Source organism: Macrosteles quadrilineatus, unplaced genomic scaffold (genome assembly GCF_028750875.1).
Source record: "Macrosteles quadrilineatus isolate MER2022 unplaced genomic scaffold, UCM_ALF_1.0 Scaffold_3__2_contigs__length_128488019, whole genome shotgun sequence".
Lineage (NCBI taxonomy): Eukaryota > Metazoa > Arthropoda > Insecta > Hemiptera > Cicadellidae > Macrosteles > Macrosteles quadrilineatus.
The window spans coordinates 37,609,090-37,632,024 of NW_026542596.1; the positions used below are offsets into that span (position 1 = coordinate 37,609,090).

Genomic DNA, 22,935 nt, shown 5'->3' on the forward strand with positions numbered 1-22,935 from the left:
TTTCCAATGTGTCACTTTCTGTTTCTACTCACCGTGTAATGCTGGACCATACAGCAAATAGGCCCATAGTCCATCTCTTGTACGTACGCCTACCTATTTTATTAATCTAACAACCTTTTCGACGACGATCCTTGATACCATCAGTACTTTTCCATACAATACATGGCATGGCCTACCTACTTTAAGAAGTAAAATTACAAATGTCCAAAAACCCAACATTGTGTGATTTTTGTCACATTCAACTGACTACTAAGATCCCCGTACGTAGAACGGGCACATAGCTAGTATATATATAAATATATATAGGTATATAAATATATATAGGTAGGCCTATATATTTAAATATATACATATATATATATATTTGAATGGATGGTGTTTTTGGCCTTTAGGGACCTCAAAACGAAAAAAAAATCTGTCCCAGGTCCAGGTCTTACCATGAGTCATAAGTCATAAGTCATTTATTTTCTGAATAGGTACAATTTTTTACAATTATACATCTCAGTCGTCAATGAGAACTAAAATAATAACATTTAATAAATAAGATAGACATATCAAAAAAAGATACAATCAGCCGGACATAAATTCTATAAAACTGTACGGTTCTTTTTGTACAAGGTAGGATTTCAAACATTTTTAAACTTTCTTTCGCCATAACATTCCTTTATGCTGGTTCGAAGACGGTTAAACATCTTTATACCCGCTGTAAAAGTTTCTCTTTCAGACAGGGACAGGCGGATTTGTGGAAGAAGGAGATCTGAGCCATGTCTGGTGGGATACCTGTGTCTATCTCCAACAGCAGGAAGAGACCCAATTTTATTCTTGATGAAGAGAACCACTTTAAAAACATATAGAGAATAAAGTGTGAGTATGTTAAGATTTCGAAAAACACCCCTACAAGAGTGCGAGGATGGGAGACCAGATAAAATACGAACGGCTCGTTTCTGTTCCGTAAATGCGTTGTCTGCATGTGTGGAACCTCCCCAAACCTCTATTCCATATGATATAACAGTCTGAAAGCATCCATGGTAAACATTAATCAGGTCCCTCTGATCAAGCAAAGAAACCAATGTTCTCAAGGCAAAACTCACCTTGCTTAAACGACCACAAAGATCTGAAATATGTGATTGCCACGTCAGCCGAGAATCCATAACAACGCCCAAAAACTTGACTTCAGAAAGTTCTTTTATTGAAGATTGTGGTAGTTTAAGATGCAGTGGATTTTTGTTTCTTGTTAGGAATTGGACATAATTAGTTTTATTCTGATTTAAAAGAAGATTATTATTTAAAAGCCAGTTATCAAAATTTTTAATTGTTGAACACATGTTCTCTTGAACAACTTCAGACGAGCCCTTAAAAAGCATGGTGGTATCATCTGCATACAGCGTTAAGGAGTTAGGACAAACATAGGCACCGACGTCATTTATATAAAGAATAAAAAGCAGAGGTCCAAGGATAGAGCCCTAAGGGACACCATATCTCACTTCGTATCTCACCATACTCTACTCACTTCGGCGAGTTCGGAAGAGCATTCTGCGTCAACCTCAACGTTTTGCTTACGGCCAACTAAATATGACCTGAGCCATTGCAGAGGAATTCCACGTATGAGTACAACGGAAATAGCTTATTCCCTATGGGAAATTCGCTAATAACTTACCGGTATCTATGTCATTTTTTCTCACTTCTATGAATTCGGTGTCTGCTTAGCTTTAATGAAAATAACTTTTAAATTGTGAGGAAATCGACCAAAGTAGGTGATATTCTGAAAGAGATTATAATTTCCTACAAACAAATTGATACTATGCATTTCTTTAATGCATGAATGAATTAAGGTCTCTATAATACTATTTCCAATCTAAACCTGGTAGCCTACTTCTGTCGCTCCCGTCCCTGGGGTGGTGTAGCTCTATATGTTAACAATAAACTCAACTGTAAACCTCTTGATCTGGAAAAATTCTCTGTAGAAATGCATGGGGAATTTGCTGGTGTGGTGATTAATGAACTCTCAACTGTTGTAGTTACCATGTATAGATCACCATAAGTGGCAATGTGGTCACTTTTTTTTAACTTATTAGAACTGTGTCTCGAATATCTTCTGACATTATTAGGACTATTTGTGATTATCGGCACAGACCATAACATAAACTTGTTAAGGCATTCAAGCGAGGTCACCGATTTTTTAAATTTACTCCGTAGTTATAATCTCTACTCTGTACCATAATTTAACCTACAAGAGAGAAAGCTTCGTTGGACACATTTATCTCCAATTTTGATCGCTGGAACTACAAAGCAGCTGTCAGCCGGGAACAGATTGCAGATCACCAGCATGTCTTCCTTTCCATTGAAACTGAATCCTGTGGTACTATTGCTGAAAACAGACTATACACCAATTCTAGCTCTGAGGTTAGTTTTAGAGTATTCAACCCCTCTAATGTCCAGTATTTCAATGATATGGTATCAACGCATATTGATTGACTTATGGTGCGAGCGAGACTTTGCCCTACCTTACTGCTAATGAGGCCTTTCATTGTTTATTTGACAACTTAAATCATGCCTTTGACTTGTGCATTCCTCTTGAGGAAAACTTCTCAAGCAGGTATTGTTAATGGCAATATAAAAACACACTCCTCTGACTGTTTTGGTCCTGAACTATCTAGGTTAAGGAATTTGGTTATATTTGTAAGTGATCTGTCAAAGAACAACCCTACTCTAATTCCTTATTTAAAGAATTTAAGAACAAATTACAAAACAAAAGTAAAAGAGGCTAATCAGGCTTCAGTGGCTGCTTCTATCTCCAATGCAGCAAATCCTTGTAAAGCAGCTTGGGATTTTATTAAAGCCACCAAATCAAAGCCCGCTGTTAGTGGCAAAACCTTTGCCCAAGCTGAAGAATTTAATCAATATTTTGTAAATTCTGTAGAGGAACTCATAGGGGGTTGTAGCACATCCCTAACGCCAAGTACTAGTACCGATAATCTAGAAAATAGTCTTAAATCAGTCCCAATTGTACCTTTTAACTTTTCTTGGAGGCCTGTGACGCCAACTGCTATCATTAACATTGCGCATAGCTTCAAACTGTCAAAGAGTAAAGATTATTTTGACATGACGATTGAACTACTTAAGGGTATAATTCATGTAATTGCTTCTCCCATGGCTACCATCATAAACACCTGTTTGTATGAGGGGGTATTTCCTGACGCGTTGAAAATCTCCAGAGTTGTACCAGTTTATAAAAAGGGATCTCATGATAACTTGTCTAGTTATAGGCCTATAGCTATAATTCCCATTCTGGCAAAGGTGTTTGAGGCTGTTATGCTGGAACAACTGTATGAGTACTTTGAAGTCCATCACCTGCTTGTGCCTGCGCAGTACGGCTTTAGGAAGGGCAGATCCACTGTTTCGGCAGTGGACTCCCTTCTTCAGGTAGTGCTTGATTGCTTTGAAACCAAACAAAACACTTCCGTCTTGCTCTGTGATCTTTCACGATCTTTTGACTGTGTCTCTCACCAAATTCTTCTTATGAAACTTGAAAGATATGGCCTGCAGAGTGGTGCACTCGATGTACTCAGATCTTACCTTAGCAATAGACAGCAGATAGTATGTTGGAATGGTAGAAATTCCACCCCTTTGGCAGTAAATCATATGGTGTCCCTCAGGGCTCCATATTGGGCCCTTTCTTGTTTTTGGTGACCATTAAAGATCTCTACTATGAAGTGTAAGGTAATGTTATTATTTATGTAGATGACACTACCTTGTTTGCCAAAGATCCTGACTTGAAGCTCTCAAAAACCAAAGTTGAGGGTTTTCTTTCTACTGCTACTGCCTGGTTCAATGCAAATTGATCCTCATCAATGAATCCAAGACTCAGGCAATCACCTTTAGCTTGGGAAAGTCTGCTGAGTGCACTGACCATGTAAAGCTGCTGGGCTTTACTCTGGACCCTCACCTTGACTGGGGAGATCATATTGAGTCGCTGTGCTGTAGGCTTAACAGGGTTATATTTTTATTGAGAAGACTGAGTTTTTACCTGCCAAAAGATTTCATTCGTGTTGCTTACTTTGCTTTTTTTCACTCCATTATTATCTACGGAACGAGGCTCTGGGGTCACTCGCCTAAATTCTGGTTCTGCAAAAGAAAGCGATGAAGGCACTTAGTGGAGCCCAGGATCTCGCGCACTCCAAACCACTGTTTCTCCAAAACAAAGTCATGACTGTAAATGTATATATTTTTCAATGTCTCCTAGAAATTTAAGTCCAATGAACCTACCTAGAAATCAGCATGTACATAGCCATCACTAGAAATAGGTTTGATATTTTCACTGTAAGGCACAGACTATGAGTAAATCATTTAATAGTTATCCTGTTACATGTTGCAAGTATTTTAATCATCTGCCTCTTGAAGTGAGGCGTTTGCCTTTACCAAAATTCAAAGCCTTTCTAAGTAATTGTCTCTTAGAAACACCTTTATTTGACTCTAGAGAGGTCCACCTGTAATTAGGTAATGCATGGTGTGTGCTTTTTTTAACTGCTTTTTGATTTTTTTTCCCAAATGTGCATGGTTTTAATCTGATTTATTTTACTTTTTATTTTGTCTGCTATTTGACTTGAACTAAGTATGGTTTGATTTTATATGTTAACCAATCTCTGATGATGGTTTTATTTTTATTTTATTGAATTATGTATTGACTTAGCCTATTATATAATGTTTAATGGCCAAATAAACAATTTGAATTTGAATTTGAAAACACTCACAAAAGGCAGCCAAAGTTGCCTCCAAATAAAAAATGTGAAAACTCAATCGTTTTCAACGTATTTCTTATGTTATTCTTAATTTAACACCATAAATCATAACAAAAACAAACTTACATAATTATTTGCAAATCCACACAAATAAAGCTTTCCAACAACCCATTAATTAAAATCGGTCCAGTAGAACTCTAAATTTAAAGATTTAGTTTTACAATGATTTTAATTTAAAACTGAATTATACATATTGTAAGTAGATAAAGACTGGTTTGATTATGTACGATACACAAACAGTAGTAGTAGTTAACATGCTTGATAGCAGTAGGTGTCAACACAACTTTGATTGTTAAGTCAGCTGGGGGAGTGTGGTATAATAAATGTGGGGGAGTGTGGTAAAATCAGCTGTCACCACTCTTTCAAAAAGGTCTATTCCTATTGTGAATTTCCTAAGTTGACTCTTAACCAAAACTAGTGTACCTGTTGCTCGAATTCAAGCTTGCGAAGTATTATAGGCGACAATTTAAAACGAATAACAGTCATAATTTCCGATGACTTTAAAAGATTGAGTCGGCTCAAATATTATGAAAATACTCACGATGTACAATACAGTTCAATATAATCAACGTTTCTTGTAAATATCTTATCATTTTTCAAAAGCTGATCTTGTTTTATTGATAGTATTTTCTACAAATGTTTCCCACTCATAGGTTGTCCATAATAACGATTATAAATTAAAAAAAAAAAAAAAAATATTTCTATTTCTTCTACTCGGTGGTGTTCTATGACTTTCCTATGTTTCCATAGTTTGCAAATCAGCTCTTTCAGTGATTACTCAAGAAATGTAGCACAGAGTTAATTCAGTTCTCTTTTTAGTATACCAAACTGTCCAGGCTTTCTCGCTTTTTCCATTGTAGTTTTTACGCTAACCCAAATTCAGAGAGTAAATATTTCATTTTAACAGAGTCAGTATGCAAATCTACACACCTAGACAAACATTTTGTTTGGTATATAATATTTGGGGTTAAATCTTAAAACAAAAAGCCTTAATGTTTACTAAGTTTCATGTAGCGTATTAATAACGTAGATGAGGCTATGTATACATTAATATTAGACATGTTTGGACAGGCACATTGCACTTAATTTACCCTTATGAGGGTTTTGTTTTACTTACCCTGTATTTAGAAAAGGGTTAAGAATGATGCTTTTAACGTGTGACATTTATTAAATAAACACTTCAATACATATTAAATAACAAGACTAGGAATTAGACAATTTATAATCAACGATTCTTAAAATTAAAATTGAACTTTTAAAATACTTTATGAAAGCTGTTGGTAGTATAAAGTTATAGATTGCTCTTTAAGTGTATACTGGCACATTTAGAGGAACAGAGATCCTAGACATGACCACTGTCCAGCATAAGACCAGATCAATGATTTAAATGAATAGAAATCCATATAAGATATACTGTGCTGACAGTATAATACAATAATTCCGACCTGAAATCATAGTTCTCTAAATTCTGCATTTGTTAGATTTGTAAATCAAACTAATATATTAAAAATACTGATTAAATAACACTTGATTTAAAACTAGTTAGTCGATAATACAAGATTAACTTGAGTACAAAGCCTTATATTTTTGTTAGCTATTTCAGTATGATTTATTTGTGTATACTAGCATCGACAGTCTTTGATTTACACAATATAATATACAATGGAACCTCGATATCTTGATAAACAAGTGTCTAATGGAAATTATAAAATAAACTTAATTCCAAACAAAGTTGATTTCTTATAGACGTTTACAGTAGCATGTGAAGATATATATAAAAGAGGTAATATAAAATCAATATTTGGAATTGGCACTTGTTATTGAGGTTCCACTGTATGTAATGCACTGAGGCAGAGCAAGAAATACAGGTCGGATCAAATGAAGATTCATTTATCACTAAAATAAAATGAATGGACAATCAAAAATTAATGTTATGCATAAGACCACAAACAACAACACAATATAGGCTACAACCAACTAAAGCAGAATGACATTTTAACCTTAGGAACCACTTTGTTGCTACTGTACTAAGAAATCAATACTCTTTGAGACAAGATAGTCTAAAACAAGTAACAACATAATTTATTAAGCCTATTTGTTGTTGAAATCTTTTAAAACGTTTTTATTCTCAAAATAACAGTATATGACTATTGTACTAGTAAGTAACATGACGTAAGAGAGTGCTTGTTATACATTGATTTTTGGATACATCAGTCATATATCTGATTCCATCATGATTATACCATGGATAAAACATACTCCCTTAGTAGATTTCTCATCCTTATGGAACAGCTGAAGACAATTTTATTGTTAGTTCATGTACGGTTTATGTAGAGGTCGTGTTTTGTTTACAATTTGTTTCCCGTTATTACAGCCATTTAAAACCTCGTTTAACCAAATAATACGATCTAATCATAAACAATAACTTGTCCCCTAGTTATATAACCAAACAGTAAAGCACAAATCAAAAATTAACCCTAAAATAATGGAAACAAAGTTTCATGACACTAGCGCCTTTGTGTCACGTACATGAACTAGACATGAAAAACGTGCTTCAAAATTTACTATGGGATGAGAAGTCTACTTGTGTTGGTTAGTCTATGATTATACTTTGTCAACAACCAATAAAACAAAGGACTAGTAGCTTCACACACACAAAATACTCATACCTGCTGTAGGTGCCTAACATAACCTATAAAAATCAATTTATTGTTCCTTATTATTGACTTCTAGTACATAGAGTAAAAAAGGAGAAAATTATAGAGAGCAATGAATAGGTTTATTATGTATTCACGACTAATATGTATCACAATTTGTGGTGATTTGTTCACAACGTAAATGCTAAAACTATGAATAAATGTAAATCAAATGTATATATTTCTAAAACTCTGCTTGAAGCTAGAATTAACTACTGGTGTAGTGGTGTGATGAAATAAAATAAAAGATAGAATATTTGATTTTATCTTTTATATCATTATCATTTAATATAGTACTTTAGATTATTTAAATTTATTGATATAAGTGAATAGTTTTATTTATGTTTTAGAGGTTAAGTGGTAGAGAGGACTTTCAAGTCCTAACTTTTCCTCTTAACCCTTTCAGTGCTATGCAACGATATATTGTTGTTTGCGTTTCATCCAAAAGCGCTAAGCGACGATATATCATGCCGGTGCGTCTTTAGATCCTGTGAGTTTAAATGGACATATCGGTTGTCTCGGTTGTAGTTTCGAAAACGCGATGGTTTCTTTCCATTCCTCATACGATCGAGGCACAATATATCATTCCTTAGCACTTTTAAGATAAAAATTTTATTTTTGCCAATTTCTTTCTCGCACTAGACTTTGCCCCTGTGGCAAGCCTAGCACTTTTTGGACAAAATAATTAAATAACTCTAGTACTTTTTAGGAAAATTACAATAAAAATAATCTAGCATCGAAAGGGTTAAATAAATACATTTTTAATTTTATTTCATTTCAAAATAACTTAAATGTTTAATTCCAACACCCCAACCCTGTTATAACAATTAAGCCCAACGGTACTATTGAATATATATTTTGTTTTATTTTATGTCTAACATTTCTCTATAGCGGTTAAGCACAGGGTCAGCAAACCACCAACTACAGTGGTTTCCAAAATAAGGGCCGTAAGTCGTACCAACTGGTGGTTTGCAGGAGCAATTCTGATGGTTTGATGGAAAATTAAAATATTTTTAATCCAGGTCCTTAATTTTCACTATCCAAACAGACGCGGTGAGCACTATATAAAACAGTAGTACTGAGTAGGTAGTATGCAGCAAGGCAGTACATATTTGTTACATAAAATATTTTCTGTACAATCACAATTCATCTGATTAACGTAACAAATGTGGTTTCGGTTTTAAACTAGCAATTTTCAAATACCAAATGTTTGTGAAATCTTAATTCCTGATTTTTATTTGTGGATTTGAATAGTTTTTGGATTTCTGACGTAGGGGAAAAGGGAATCCAGGGGTGTTGGGGGGGAATATCCGATGCATACAAACGGAATATCCTCAAGCCAATGTTTATTTTATTTTTATTTATTTATATAAAATAAATAAATAAATAAAGCTAATGTAATGGCTTGTTTAGAAGCTACAGGAGCTAAATAAAGCCTACTTCAAAATCCGGGGTGGCGGAATTGTACCCCCCTGGAATTGTACCCCCTGCTGGTTTGTGACGTCACGATGACGTCTCATTTTCTCGACCAAAACGGCGTGTACGGGCTGGAATTGTACCCCCCTCATAAAACTTTGATATTGTTTTGCACGAGTGGTTTGATTAAATCCACTGGCATCTAAAAAACTGTACGGACCGGAATTGTACCCCCCTGGAATTGTACCCCCTCAGTTAGAACTCACTTTTATTTTACCAGTGTACGGGGTGGAATTGTACCCCCCTGGAATTGTACCCCCCGTCAGTCTAGCCCTTCTTATAGGACCGGAATTGTACCCCCCTGGAATTGTACCCCCTGGTCACCGCAGAAGAAGATGTACGGCCCGGAATTGTACCCCCTGGAATTGTACCCCCCCCATTTAACCGAGGAGCTTGTCTATTATGATTACCAACAAAAATCAAAACAATAGTTATGTTGGATATTAGAGGGGAATCACACGAATGTGAACTGAAGCACTGTTATCCGACACCTAATGAATTGCTTGTTGTAAAAGGATATTCTAAGAAACTGCAAATTAAGGCCATTCAGAGTAACGTGCGAGAGGCCTAACAGACTTCTTTGTACGTTATTCATTAATATTTTCTTAACCTTCCCAAGTACTAACTGTTCATGGGTTAGCTTAAATTCACAAAGGTTAAAACTTTGACAAACTGTGAACTACTTTGTACCAGATACCTACATTCGGGACCACGTAAGTTTGCAGTTGAGGGAGGAGCCTATTTGCCATATGGTTTTGAATGGACCAATGAGAACCATGCGGTGTTGCCAAATCTAATAATACCAGATGATTTGATAATATTGCTTAGTACATTTTAATTAGTGTTGTCAACGGGCGATGTGGAAAAGTCGCTCTAGCCTTGTCTTGTGATTGGCTGGCACCATCTGCAAACTTACGTGGTCCTGAATTAAATTTTACAACAGGTATTTTGTCAAAAATGAAATACATTAACTTCTTTTCACGGTCATATTAAATTACGTTGAAAAAGATCGAAGAAAAGTGACGTGAACAAATAACCATTCCATTCTTATAGCGTAGTTATTGTATACAAACTAGTAGGCTTCTTTCACACCAGCGTGGTGTGGCACCGTCCCGCACCGTCGATGCGGGACGACCCGCAAGGCCCTTTCACACTAGCTGCCCGGATCCGGGCGTTTCCAGGCTGAAACTTAGTGATTTTTGTGACAGCTGTTTCAATTAAACAAGTTTGTTCTGTTCTATGATTTTCAATAGCATTAAAGTTACAAGGATTACCAACAGGGTGCAGCACTATTATTTTTTTAAATTTATAACAGCAGCTAACTTGCAACCAAAAGGTGAGTGAGCGTAGCGAACGAACTTCAACCTGGAGGCGAGTTAGCGTAGCAAACGAGCTAACCTGAAGGCAACGTAAAGGTGAGTGAGCGTAGCGAACGAACTTCAACCAGGACGTGATTGAGCCATGCGAACGAGCTCACTTATGAAGTCAAACGGGACAAAGCCCGCGGGTACAGCTAGTATGACATAAAGTAATTCTGTAGTTGATATATATGGTTGATATATAGTTGATATTTTCATGACAATATTTGTAGGTGGTTTTAGCTTAAACAACAATTCATTTCCTTCCATATATTTAGAAGAACATGTAAGTGCTCGTTAAACCAAATGTTTTTATATTAAACTAGCTGTACCCGCGGGCTTCGCCCCGTTTAACTTCATAAGTATTCGCATGGCTCATTCACGTCCTGTTTGAAGTTCGTTCGCTACGCTCACTCACCTTTAGGTTGGAGCTCGTTCGCTGCGCTCACTTGCCTTCAGGTTAGCTCGTTCGCTACGCTAACTCGCCTCCAGGTTGAAGTTCGTTCGCTACGCTCACTCACGTTTTTGTTGGAAATTAGCTGTTGTCATAAATTTAAAAAAATAATAGTGCTGCACCCTGTTGGTAGTCCTTGTAACTTTTATGCCATTGAACATCATAGAACAGAACCAACTTGTTTAATTGAAACAGCTGTTAAGATTCATTAATTACTTTTAAACATGAAAAATCATAAGATTAACATGGGGAACTACAGAGCCACTGGGGCGGAGCCCGAAAGGGTTTTTGAGATAAGAATATGCTTTAATGTTAATCGGGAATGTAAGCTATCATCATGCCAAATTTCAGCCCAATCCGTCCAGTAGTTTATGCGTGATTGAGCAACACACACACACACACACACACACAAACTCACAAACTTTCAGATTTATAATATTAGTAAGATAAATCAGGCATGTTTAATAAAATCGTTTGTAAAAATGTAAATATGCAAATGGAATATGGTTTGCTGCAGTGGGGGTCACGTCCTACACGCTGACCTTCAAACTAAAACAGAATATAAAGCTTGACCAAACTAATAAGCTCTATATAAATTTCAACCTCAATACCAAGAACAACAAAATTGCCTATTAACAAGAGTACAACAAAATCAACCACTGATCCTAGAAGCCTTGACAGTCAAAACTACTGATTTATGTGCGGGCAAAACCAGCCCGTCCCGCGCAAGTGTGAAAGCGTACATAAGAACCCATGATCTAAAAACTATTCATGCGGTTTCGACCCGCATTGGAAGTTTAGGTTCGTGCGGGTCTGCGGGTGATTTTTCAACCCGGACAGGGGTTTAGGTCTGTCCGGGTCAACCCGCACTGGTGTGAAAGCTCCCATATGATTCAATAGTCTAAACAGCTTCGTCCGGTGCGGGACGGTCCCGCACCGCGCTGGTGTGAAAGAAGGCTTAAGGCCTATGAGCAGTAATCAAAAGGTAAGTATTTCAAATTTATATAACCAAGCCGAAATTCGCTGCTTGCGACTCCTCTTAAAAACAAAGTTTGTTAGGATTTGCACTGCTTGTATCGTTTTAAAAAAAATCAATCAGCTTGGGTTATAAAATTATTTAGAAGCTTTGTCCATGAGGGAATCAAGCTCAGCGTTAATTTCGTAAACGTTTATTCCATATTGCTTGGCCTTTTATTAAGTCACTAAGGAAGGCAACAGGTATATCCTGCGATCACAAGAACATCGCAGTTATCCCAAACGATCACAGCAAATTTGTCGTCATCTCCCACTATTACGGCAACGCTGTTTATTATCATCTCTTGCGATCTCTGATACAATGTGGTAATTTACCGAAAACGCGATTTAAGAGACACAAAAACAATACGTGATAAGTAACTAACGGCGACTCGTTACAGATTGCTTTAGTGGATATTATAAAATGTAAATTTCTCTTTTCGCACAAAGTATTCATTTGGTTTGGGCACAAAAGTCCCAGGTATTTCCCTAGTCATTAAAGTTAAATTTTAGTACTGGTCGCAAAAAAACATGCTCATTTTATTTGGAAAATGAATTATTGTTTGATTTTCATTTGAATATCCCTAGTTCTTCCGTTAAATGTAATCCGTTTAGAGTTAGTGTTGAGCAGAATTTATATTGTAAAAATGTTGTAAATAACTGCTTTAAGGTAATCATTGAATATTACAATAATTAAGGTTTATTATAAAATCATTGTGTAATGAGTACGCAGTGCGGGAATTCAGTGAATTTTTGAGACCAAATCGGTTCTGAGATGACCGGAAACCCTGTCACTCACTTACTTGTGAGCGATTTGTTGGTCTACGAAGAATCATTACCGAAGGTCATGGCTCTTAGAATAATCCCTATATCTTCAGGCCTGCATTGTTGTTTGATTAATAGCCTCTTAGAAAAAGCGTTGACCTATGATGTGTACTGTGATTGTGGCTTCGTCTTGTGTATTTTTAAAAATTGAAGGAGATTAAAAGTTAAATTTTATGATCAGGTTTTATGTTATTAGATAATAATGTATAAAAAGTATTACAGTAAAAACAAACTAAGCAATAATGCATTCAAGTTGTTTAAAGAAAATTAATAAAATATGCATATAGCCCGAGGCGAAGTAAAGTGGCGAAGCCAGATTTTTGGATAATCTCTTCACAATTATAGTTCCTTGGTACAATCACTATTCTGTACAGGTTTGAAAATCCAACATATGTCACTGTAGAAGGCATTCTCTACTACTTCATTTTCATAATACCAATTAAGATTATCGAGTGGGTGGGGGGGTACAATTCCAGCCCGTACACAAGCCAAGCTAGCTGTCCAAGAGGGGTGTACAATTCCGGGGGGTACAATTCCACCCCGTACACATTTGGCTTTCTGATGGGGGGTACAATTCCAGGGGGGTACAATTCCACCCCGTACGTAAATATTTTTATGTTGGCAGGGGGTACAATTCCGGGGGGTACAATTCCAGGGGGGTACAATTCCGGGCCGTACATCTCCTGCTCTTTTTAATATCTAATATAATTATCCGGTTCACTGATCACTTGCCCACATTAAATAGATTAGATTTCGTTAAAATCAAAGTGTACGGGGTGGAATTGTACCCCCTCTAGGCGTGACGTCAAAATGACGTCAACGATCGCCGGGGGGTACAATTCCAGGGGGGTACAATTCCGGCGACCCCAAAATCCCACTATTAAACTCTGAACTATTTAGTTATGTCTAATTCATTTTTACCACGGTATACTCTTGTGAAGTGATATTATGATTAACAAATTTAAGTATTTTTTTGCTCACAGTTATTTTTCTTTAAGGTTAAAAAAAGCCATTGTTCAAGAGTTTTAATTATCTTGGTTTCTTACAGTTAGTGCCTTGTACCATTCTAAACATAGCCTTTTTCATTCAAAGCATTTATGTACCACTACAATCACAGACACAGTGCTTAAAGCATTCTCACTTGCCTTTTAGTATAGACTGAGTAGAGCTACACAAACTAATTATTAACTAAGGTTTCAATAGGAGATCATTCAACCCAATGACGACCTTGCTGAAGAGGTCGCCGCCCATTTCGACAAAGTCTGTAATGACAACGTTGATTCCTCGTAGGCCTGGACGTTGCTGTTTGAGCCACGGAATTACTGCTTGCAAACAAGGCTTGGAGCATTTAGATCTCAACTCTCCGCACGGATGATGGATTACAAACTGATAACAAAGTATTGTGTGAGGTAAGCAAACTTACAACTAACCACAGGTTAAATTATTCTACTTAAGTTTTATCTCCGATACCTCTGAAAATATAGTTATGATAATGCATGCCACCCCCAGAATATAATACAAGCGTTGCAAGAGAAAAAAAATTATAAACTCTCAAACGCTAGTGGAGTTTAGATTCGCTCATAAAGATTTCGTAAAAAAAATACAACCCTTCCCAGACGGGTGATGGATATATCCGCCTAAGTCTTTGGCGATAATGGACGGTAGGTGGATATATCCGCTTATGGATTTTGATGTTCCGGACGGGAAGCGGATATAACCGTCTTCTTTTCAGACAGACTGGCAGGTGCTTGAGCAGTAACCAGATATTTCGCGGTACCACGGCGCCTCTCTCCATGGCTGCGCTCTCTCCCACACTTCCCCCTCTCTCGTCCCTTCCCCTCTCCCGCGCCTTCCCCTATCCCGCGCACCACCCTTCTCTCCTACGCTCCCCCCTCGTCGTTTCGCGCTCAACACTACGTTGTCTTTATTTATTTATTGTTTACATATTGTTCTTTATTTATTGCCCAACGTTGTCATGGTCATTTCTTCAAAGACGGGTGGCGGGGATATATCCGCTACTTTTCTACTCATCCGCGGACGGGTAGCGGATATATCCGCATAGTTAAAAACGAGTAAAAAATTATTTTGACAGTATGAAGTGTTTCATTGTGTATATTTTATGTATACTTTTAAAACACAAAACGCAAATAACAAAATTAATTTTTATTTTTTCCTATAATATTTTCCCGTTCTATGTCTCGATTTTGACCGTCCGGGAAGGGTTAATTGGTGGCGCCAGTGGTGTCTGGCCCCTTACTTGATTTCCTCTGTTTACACCCACCCTTCAGCTAGATTTAATCTGAGTTTCGAGAGAGTGCAGTTAAGTTACAGAGGTTTTCTCAGCATGCGCCCAAATCTCCTAAAAGTGTTTTTTTACCAGTTACATGAGTAATTGATTAACAAATAAATTTGTTCCTAATTTAAGTATAATTGCTTCACTTGTGATGGAATCTCTGCATGCTCTCTTGTAATACCCGTTTAAAGGCTAAGTACCCGCTCGAGGGTTAAAAATTAAACTCACTTAAACCGTTATCTTATAAAATTTAGTAATGATCCTACCTTGGTATCGGGTGTGAGAAGACATTGGGTGACAAAACCGGCGTTCTTGGGGCGATGTGCCATTGTCTTGTTGAGGAATTTTAGTAGTGCCTCAGAATTGGTAGTCTGGGGCCACGGCGTAGGCCATCTCACTCCAGGCCACAACTCCGCATGTTTCTCCACCAATCCGTCTCGATAGATAGCAATAACTCTGTATCCATGATCCAACATCCACGTCAGTGTCACTGTCATTATGTCCCACGGCAGAGGGCACAACTTGCCTCCAAAAGTATTTTTAATCATTGATATCAACAATTCGTGAGTCTCATCACTAAAATTGTAGAAATGTTGAAAATCCAGTATTATTATTTCTTCAGGGAACTCTTCTAGGAAATTGTTTAATGTTTGGAGATGAGGGTATATTTCATCACCGTACAGACCGTGGACAGCATACAATTTTGTATCACCCTCTTTTGTGGATATTCTCAAATCCAGATATCTGAAAAACAAAGTGGTGTAAGTAAGCCTACTGATTGGTACCGTGTTATTTTTCACTGTTTCTGAAAAGTCATAATAATAATGTAAACTTTAAGGGCATCACCCTAAAAATGTTTACAAATTCAGTAAAAATATTATATATACAGTAGGACCTCAATAATTTGACACAGGCCGTGACGACAAGACATATTGACAGCAACCAATGACGGGTCTGCTGAGGTAAAAAAAGGACATTTTTTTGTTTATGTGCAAGGAAAAAATACAATTATCTATATATCCCAATTACTTTTTTTTGCTTTTTTCATAAAATCCAAAGTTTTTTTAGGGAGAGGAGGGACAATACATCCACACACACAGGTGGCCAACCTGTAGTGTGAGACTCCTGAGAAGAACAGACTACTCACTAAAAAACCACTCAGTAGCCTGGTCCACCGTCCCCGCGTCTCCTGCTCCCAGCTCTCCTGCCAGAACCTTGAAGGTGCGGGCACGCTCCTCACTTCTTGCCTGGTCCTCTCCACGCCGCTGATATAATGCCTTCCTCTCTGCCGCCAAAAGTTTGACGGGGATGACTCCAGCAATCACCAGGATGGCGGGTTTGGACACTCTTCGGTATGCGGATGCCACCCTGAGTGCTGCCTGACGCTGCACTCAAGCGAGCCGCATCCTGTACACCTCCTTGTTGAGTGCATTTGCCCACACTTCCGCACCGTACAGGAGTACAGACTGGACCGCAGACATCAACAGCCTTCTGCGGCTGGACCGTGGACCTCCAACATTGGCCATTAACCGGCTAAGGGAAGAAACCACCTTAGCGGCCTTGTCCGCCGTACGGATGATCTGGTCTCGCTAGCTGAGCTTGCTGTACACCATGACCCCAAGGTACTTGGCGGCACAAGCGGTTTGGACTTCAATATTCCACACCCTCTACAGCACGATGGTGTCAATCCTCTTTTTAGTTAAAATCACAATCTCAGTTTTGCTCAGAGCGAACGAGAGCCCGTGATCTGCCATCCATGCGCTAATGGTGCGCATGGACCTCGGTTTAGTTTCAGCTGGGCAAGCTCAACGCTACGTGCAGCTATTAAAGTCACAACGTCATCTGCATATTTAACTAACAGAGTTTCCTCAGGCATCTCAGACCTCAGGAGGCTGTCATAGGCGACGTTCCGAGTATGGATCCTTGAGCAGCACCAGAAGTTACAGTCATCGTCCGGAGGTCTTCTGTAGTGTCATAAATGAGGAGGGGAAACCGGAGATCCTATATGATCCTATATGAGTCCTATATGATGCGCATGAGGTACGCCAGGACGTGGAAGGTGTTCCCTAGAGCACCCAGCATATTGCACCACCTTGCGGAGTTAAATGCTTTTCGCACATCAATTGTCACAAGCAGCACAACCCAACAAAAATAGTTGTTATTGTAATGTTCGTACTCACTGAACTACTTCTTAACACTACTTATAGCACTTGTAAGACCGGGGTAAAATAAGAAGGCGCATTGTAATGAACTGAATACCGCCGGTTGACATTAAAGGAGTGATTGAGCGTTACATAGTGAAGCCGGTGTAGGTAGCGGGCAACTGAGGCCGAGGAGAAGCATCATACAGGACAGGTGGGGAATAGGACGCTATCTGTGATTGGTTAATGTTCAACCAACGGTATTAATTTATTCAAATGAACTATACATTACAGCACTGTTGCCAATACAAATATTAAATGTTATAAATCAATATGCATATATTACCATATTATTACATATTATTATATATTTCCTCCCCCTTAACTTTTTGACATAAAAGTAATAATTTTAAAAGTTTAAACATGAACATCTACAGTGGATTAGACATGACAAAAACATAAACAGTACGGTAATCAAATCAATAGTACACACAACAAATACAATGTAAACACATAAAATGAGGGAAAATATTCCTAAACAAATAACAAAACACAGTACATAATAAACTATAAGGATTGTAACAATAATATTTACAAGTTTAACTTGACTACTAGTCTATGTTCCCTGACTGGGTACCTACGCTCAGATCTGACAGGTGATTGTTTACTATCATCAGCTGTTACTGCCCGCTGCGGGCTCGGTGCGGAAATGACGTCACCTTGTCTGTGGTCAGGTACACGTGGAAAGGTGGAATGACGGTTACTGGAACTGGAGGGGCGGGAGAAAAGGAACTGGAGCGGCGTTTGTTGGAGCTGGTGGGAGTGGCTATTGTTGGACTCATATGTTGTGGAGAGGGTATAGGTCGGGTGATTTCCACAGCTGATTTCTCCCTCTCATATAACTCAGCTGATACCTTTGGCAGCGAATCTAAGTTTACCTCCGGTACAGCTGTTGTAATACCACTATTTAACCCAATTATCTGATCGATATGACGTTTCCAAATAACATCATTTTCCAACTTTACTAAATAAGACACAGTGCTTAGAGGTTTTACGATTACACCTGAAATCCATTTGTTCCTGCCCCTATAGTCTCTTACAATCACAGGTTGGCCTTCACATAAAACTCTTGTTTTACTTCCGCCATAATTACCAATCAGCTTACTCTGTCGGTCATGTACAAACTGTGGTAGGTTTGGCCTGATCAGTGGCGGTTCCAAGGGGGGGGCTACAGGGGCTAAAGCCCCCCCCCTTGGACCCTGAAAAAAATAAATTTAAACGTGCATTTTGTCCTTAAGAGTGGGTCCCAGTAAAAGAAGAATTCCGAAATTGGCACACTAGCGCGCGTGGAGAGGAGCGGACATTTGTTGAACTACGTGCGTGGCACCTGTGTTGCCGAACCATCGCCAGGCGCTAAGCAATGTATGGCAACGCCGCATTAGCACTGGCGATGAACGAACTGTGTCAGTGGACTGGACGGCGATTCGGCTTTGCTCGGAGGACGGAGTGCACTAAAGTCACTTCCATCGCTTATTTACTTAGAATACTCGATTTTGCTCACTGCTCATCGTTGTTAGTGGATTTATCTAGGATGGTTATTTAGCCTGTTACAATTTTATATCATAGACAAAGTAATGTTATTGGAAAATAATCAGTTTTGAAAAAAAAGTTTTTAAGTGGAACAAGGATCATATAAAATTTGCTAAAGCAATAATTGAAATTTCTTATAAAAACCCTATAGTTTATCATGATACCGGATAGAACATGTGCTGTGTTCAACCAACTGTTTCCTAATTTCTTTTATTTATCATATGACTTTGTTTACATTAATTTGTTTTTGTTTTGTTTCACTGAAAAAGCTAACTCACAATAATTTGCTACAGAATAAAAATTTGTATTAAAACATAAATCAACTTTCTTTTCATAGTACATAGCAACATGCAATTTAAAAACTTTTTTATACGTGATATTTATTACATAAACACACTAGTTTAGGAGATATAGCCTATGAAAAAATGACTTCCGGTCTACTTTTTGTAAGATGCAGCTCCTAATAGAGAAAGTTTAGCGCAAAAATGCGAAGATTAAAAAAGTGTTGTACGAAAGAAAAATAGTGGAACAAGGCTCATGAAAAATAAGCAAAAACAGGGTGAATAATATTTAATTAATTGATCTGTTATATGTACATTGTGTAACATTATCAATTCTGGGATTACTCAAAATGATACAAGTTAAGTAGGCCTAATTACATTAATGAATGGTAAATTGGATCCAACACATGTTGGAAACATTATTAACGGCGTTTCAAATGCTTATTTTTAAAGGTAAGGGTCAAGTGGAGGTGATAGATTTCTTCCCCTGAAACCGCCTAAATATTATGAACAAAGTATCATACAGAATATCAATTATTAGTACCTAATTTAAAATTAAATATTGTACTTAGTTATAAAGGGAAAAGTTTGTTTTAATACTTAAAGTCGGCCGATTTGCACGGGACGAACATGAAAAATTTTGTTTTCTATAATCTAGAATAGCCTACATTATTTTCAGATATGACGAATTGATTATATTTTCAATTTATCAATATATTTACACTTTTAAGTGAAGTATTCTGTGAAGCGTTGTTAATGGGATTTACTCCAAGGGTCGGGAGGGGCCGTCGAAGGACCGGCCTAGCCATTGTTCTTCTCTACTCTCTGGTCAGGTAGTCTGCCTCAACTTAACATGAGACAGCCTTTACTCTTATCACTGCAGTCACCACTGGCTTGGGTTGCCTATGTGGCATTTGTAATTTTTTTTTCCAAATACTAATTCACTTGAAGTAGGGCCTACTAAAATGTCTTACGTATAACCAACCCATGTTAATTTACAGGCTCATTCCAATAAAATTGCGGTATTAGACCTTCAGTTGCAAGATCTTTAGTTCATTTATTAGCCAATTATTAATTTAAGTTACCTGATGCCAAGGTTTAACTGTTGTAACAGAGTCAATTCTTGTGTCGCACACCACCTGTGAATCACTCTTCGACTAGGGCTTCCAAATACTCTGGCCAATAATAGAACAATTTGCTCATTGTCAGGTGCTATATCTGATGTTGGTTTAATGGTATAGCTCATGGAATCATGGGATCCTAGAAATATAATGAGAATAACTTAGTGGAACAACCTTAAAATAACTTAGGTCACCTTTGGTTTTGTGGAAGAATGATAATAAATTATTCTTCTTTGGGTTGGTTCATTGATAGTGTTGTTTATCTTAGTTAGGCTAGTACCAGTGTGGTGCCAGCTTATTTAACCATACCCAAATGAACTTAAACCTAAATAAATAGGCTATATATAATTGAAAATCATAAGTTCTGGTTTGCTTGCTGCTGCTGGAGAAACCTCTTCCTCAACATTTGCAATGTAAAATAGGATAAATAGCTTACCTTGGCAGTGTCAGAATTCCAGTCATAGAAACTAACTCTATTTTTGGATGCCCTTTAGTAGCCTATCTGTCCTACACTCGTTCAAATGAAAAATTGATATATATCGATTATTTCATTCGGTTAGGTTAGCCTAGCTTACCAAACTTGATGTATCGAATGAAATAATCGATATATTCATTCAAATGAGTGTAGGACAGATAGCCTACTAAAGTGCAGCCCTATTTTTATTAGGATTCACAATTAGTAATGCGCGATTACGAGATGTTTAAACAATCAAAATGTTCCATCTCAAGATGTTCCGCTTATTGATTGTTTCGATTACTTAGTGAGAGGTTTGTACAATCAAAATGTTTCTCTCGATTGTTGCATGTGTTAAGCCAAAACTTTTGTCTGCAGTCTGCACCACTGTCTAAATTCTAAGGTGACCATGCTACATTACAACTTATAGGAGCTGTTACGAGGATGATAATATTAATTATTTTTCTAGATTTCAGGTAGACTTCTGTATTGATTATTAGATTGTTTCATTCGATATATCGATCGATATTTTCATTCGGTTGTTTGAGCCAACAGATACGGAAGTCTCCGATTGTTCGGGTACACTTCCATATCTGTTGGCACAAACAACCGAATGAAAATATCGATCGATTACCGATTATTCGATATATCGTTTGGTTAGTTAGGTAATCTAACCTAACTAAGTTAACCAAACGATATATCAAATTAAACAATCGCATAATCATTCAACAATCATTCATAATCATTCATCATAATCATTCATTCGCAATCATTCGGTTGTTTGTGCCAACAGATATGGAAGTGTACCCCGTAGATAAAGTAGGCTAACTTAATATATCCATAAACCTTCCTCGGTGTTGAAGTAAGAAATACCTCTCATTGAGGGTCAATTTCCGCCAGATACAATAGAAATTGGATGCTAATAATTGCCAATGCCGTACTTAACAAAACAATCGCCATGAACATCTCTTTAAAACTCTCAGTACCGGTACCCTAAGGACTTCTTGACTCTCTTTTAGACGAATACGAGACAAATTATATGTTCATGCCGTGCTGAAACGAAACAATCGCCACAAATATCTCGATAAAAACCACTCACTAAGATAAGCAAAATTACAATCGAACCGTCTCGAGAGGTAGGCCTACAAACATTCGAAACTTTTCTCGCAATTGCGCATCAACTATTCACAATGAGTTTACTTCTCAGATAGGCCAATTAAGCCTAGGCCTAGTACAAACTAATAACCAAGTTTGTAGATAAGTTATTTCAAACTAACCTGGAATAGCTAGATTAATTACCGGTATATTTTTTAAGGATTCGTCAAGTTGGCTCATCCAATTGTTCAAACTCATGATCAATTTCAGTAAATAATATCCAAATATCACAATTAACTAGTAATTTAAACTACTTGAACGATTTGGTTTGGAGGTTAAGTTTTGTTGTTTGTTGTCTTGTTCTTGTTACTGTGCTGTGACTGTCTGATGTGAATAACAGTGTTGCCAAGCGACCTCTTTTGTTTTCCCCGCATGAAAGGACGGAAATCCTCGATTTTCCTCGCAAGGATTCTAAAATTACTCGCAAAATCCTCGATAGCATCCAAGATTAAAATAATTTGAAATTTACCCATATTTACACGATAATATACGTTTCTACGGTTTCTTTTTTTTACTAGAGGTGCAAATAACCAAGCATACACGTATGTGATGTTGTGGATTTTCCCCGCAATTGGCAACACTGTGAATAAGATGTGATGTTGTGTTTTCGTTTTGTAATTATTGTGTCATTTAGTGGTGGAACAAAAGAACTGCAACTGTTTTATTGAAACTGTTTCGGAGCTGAAACTGTTTCGAAATGAAACTGTTTCGCGAAACACCCTGTTTTAAACAGCTGCAGAACGGCGCCGCGCCGCCGCCGGTGCACTGCACAGTAAACGCTTTCGTTGTTGACAACTACTGGCAACATTTAACTGCAAATTAAATGAAACAGTTCTGGGGTGTGCTGCAGGTACGACTGGCTGTTGCAGTTGTAAATAGCTGCGCGCGAAATGCAGACAATGATCACATGTGATTGTTGTTCACGTTCACTGCATTTATTCCTACATTTCTTTATTTTTTACATTATTGTTTTATTTAGTTAACACAAAATATTGTATCTACATATTATGTGATTTTTTTAAAAATAATTACTATTAGTTTGTTCTTTATTCTTAGATTATTGCAGTATTAAAATAAGTTTTGTTATTCCACAATTTTACTATCCCGTTTTGTAACACTTTAACACGTTCGCTACTGCAATAGTACGAAATTTTCCATTCACATGGACCAGCGACGCACATATGCGACGGCCGGTTTCCACCCATAGACTGCCGTCGCATATATGCGACGGCTAGTCACATTAAAATAGACTGCCGACGCATATTTGCGTCGGGGTTC

At 37.5% G+C, this 22,935-nt stretch overlaps 1 protein-coding gene across 2 annotated transcripts; it reads right to left on the minus strand.

The window, feature by feature from the left end:
- Positions 1-13,525: 13,525 nt before the first annotated feature.
- Positions 13,526-21,957, minus strand: LOC128990599 (PI-PLC X domain-containing protein 2-like). Of its 2 annotated transcripts, none has more exons than XM_054413058.1 (4): positions 21,802-21,908; positions 20,013-20,187; positions 15,182-15,659; positions 13,526-14,008 (listed from the first exon to the last, which is right to left on the minus strand). In XM_054413058.1, the coding sequence occupies exons 2-4, from the start codon at positions 20,171-20,173 to the stop codon at positions 13,811-13,813; spliced, it is 837 nt and encodes a 278-aa protein (XP_054269033.1). In that variant the 5' UTR covers positions 20,174-20,187; positions 21,802-21,908; the 3' UTR covers positions 13,526-13,810. The 2 variants fall into 2 exon arrangements, with proteins under 2 accessions (XP_054269033.1, XP_054269032.1); XM_054413057.1 differs by having other exon boundaries at positions 13,533-14,008; positions 21,780-21,957.
- Between the last annotated feature and the right edge of the window lie 978 nt (positions 21,958-22,935).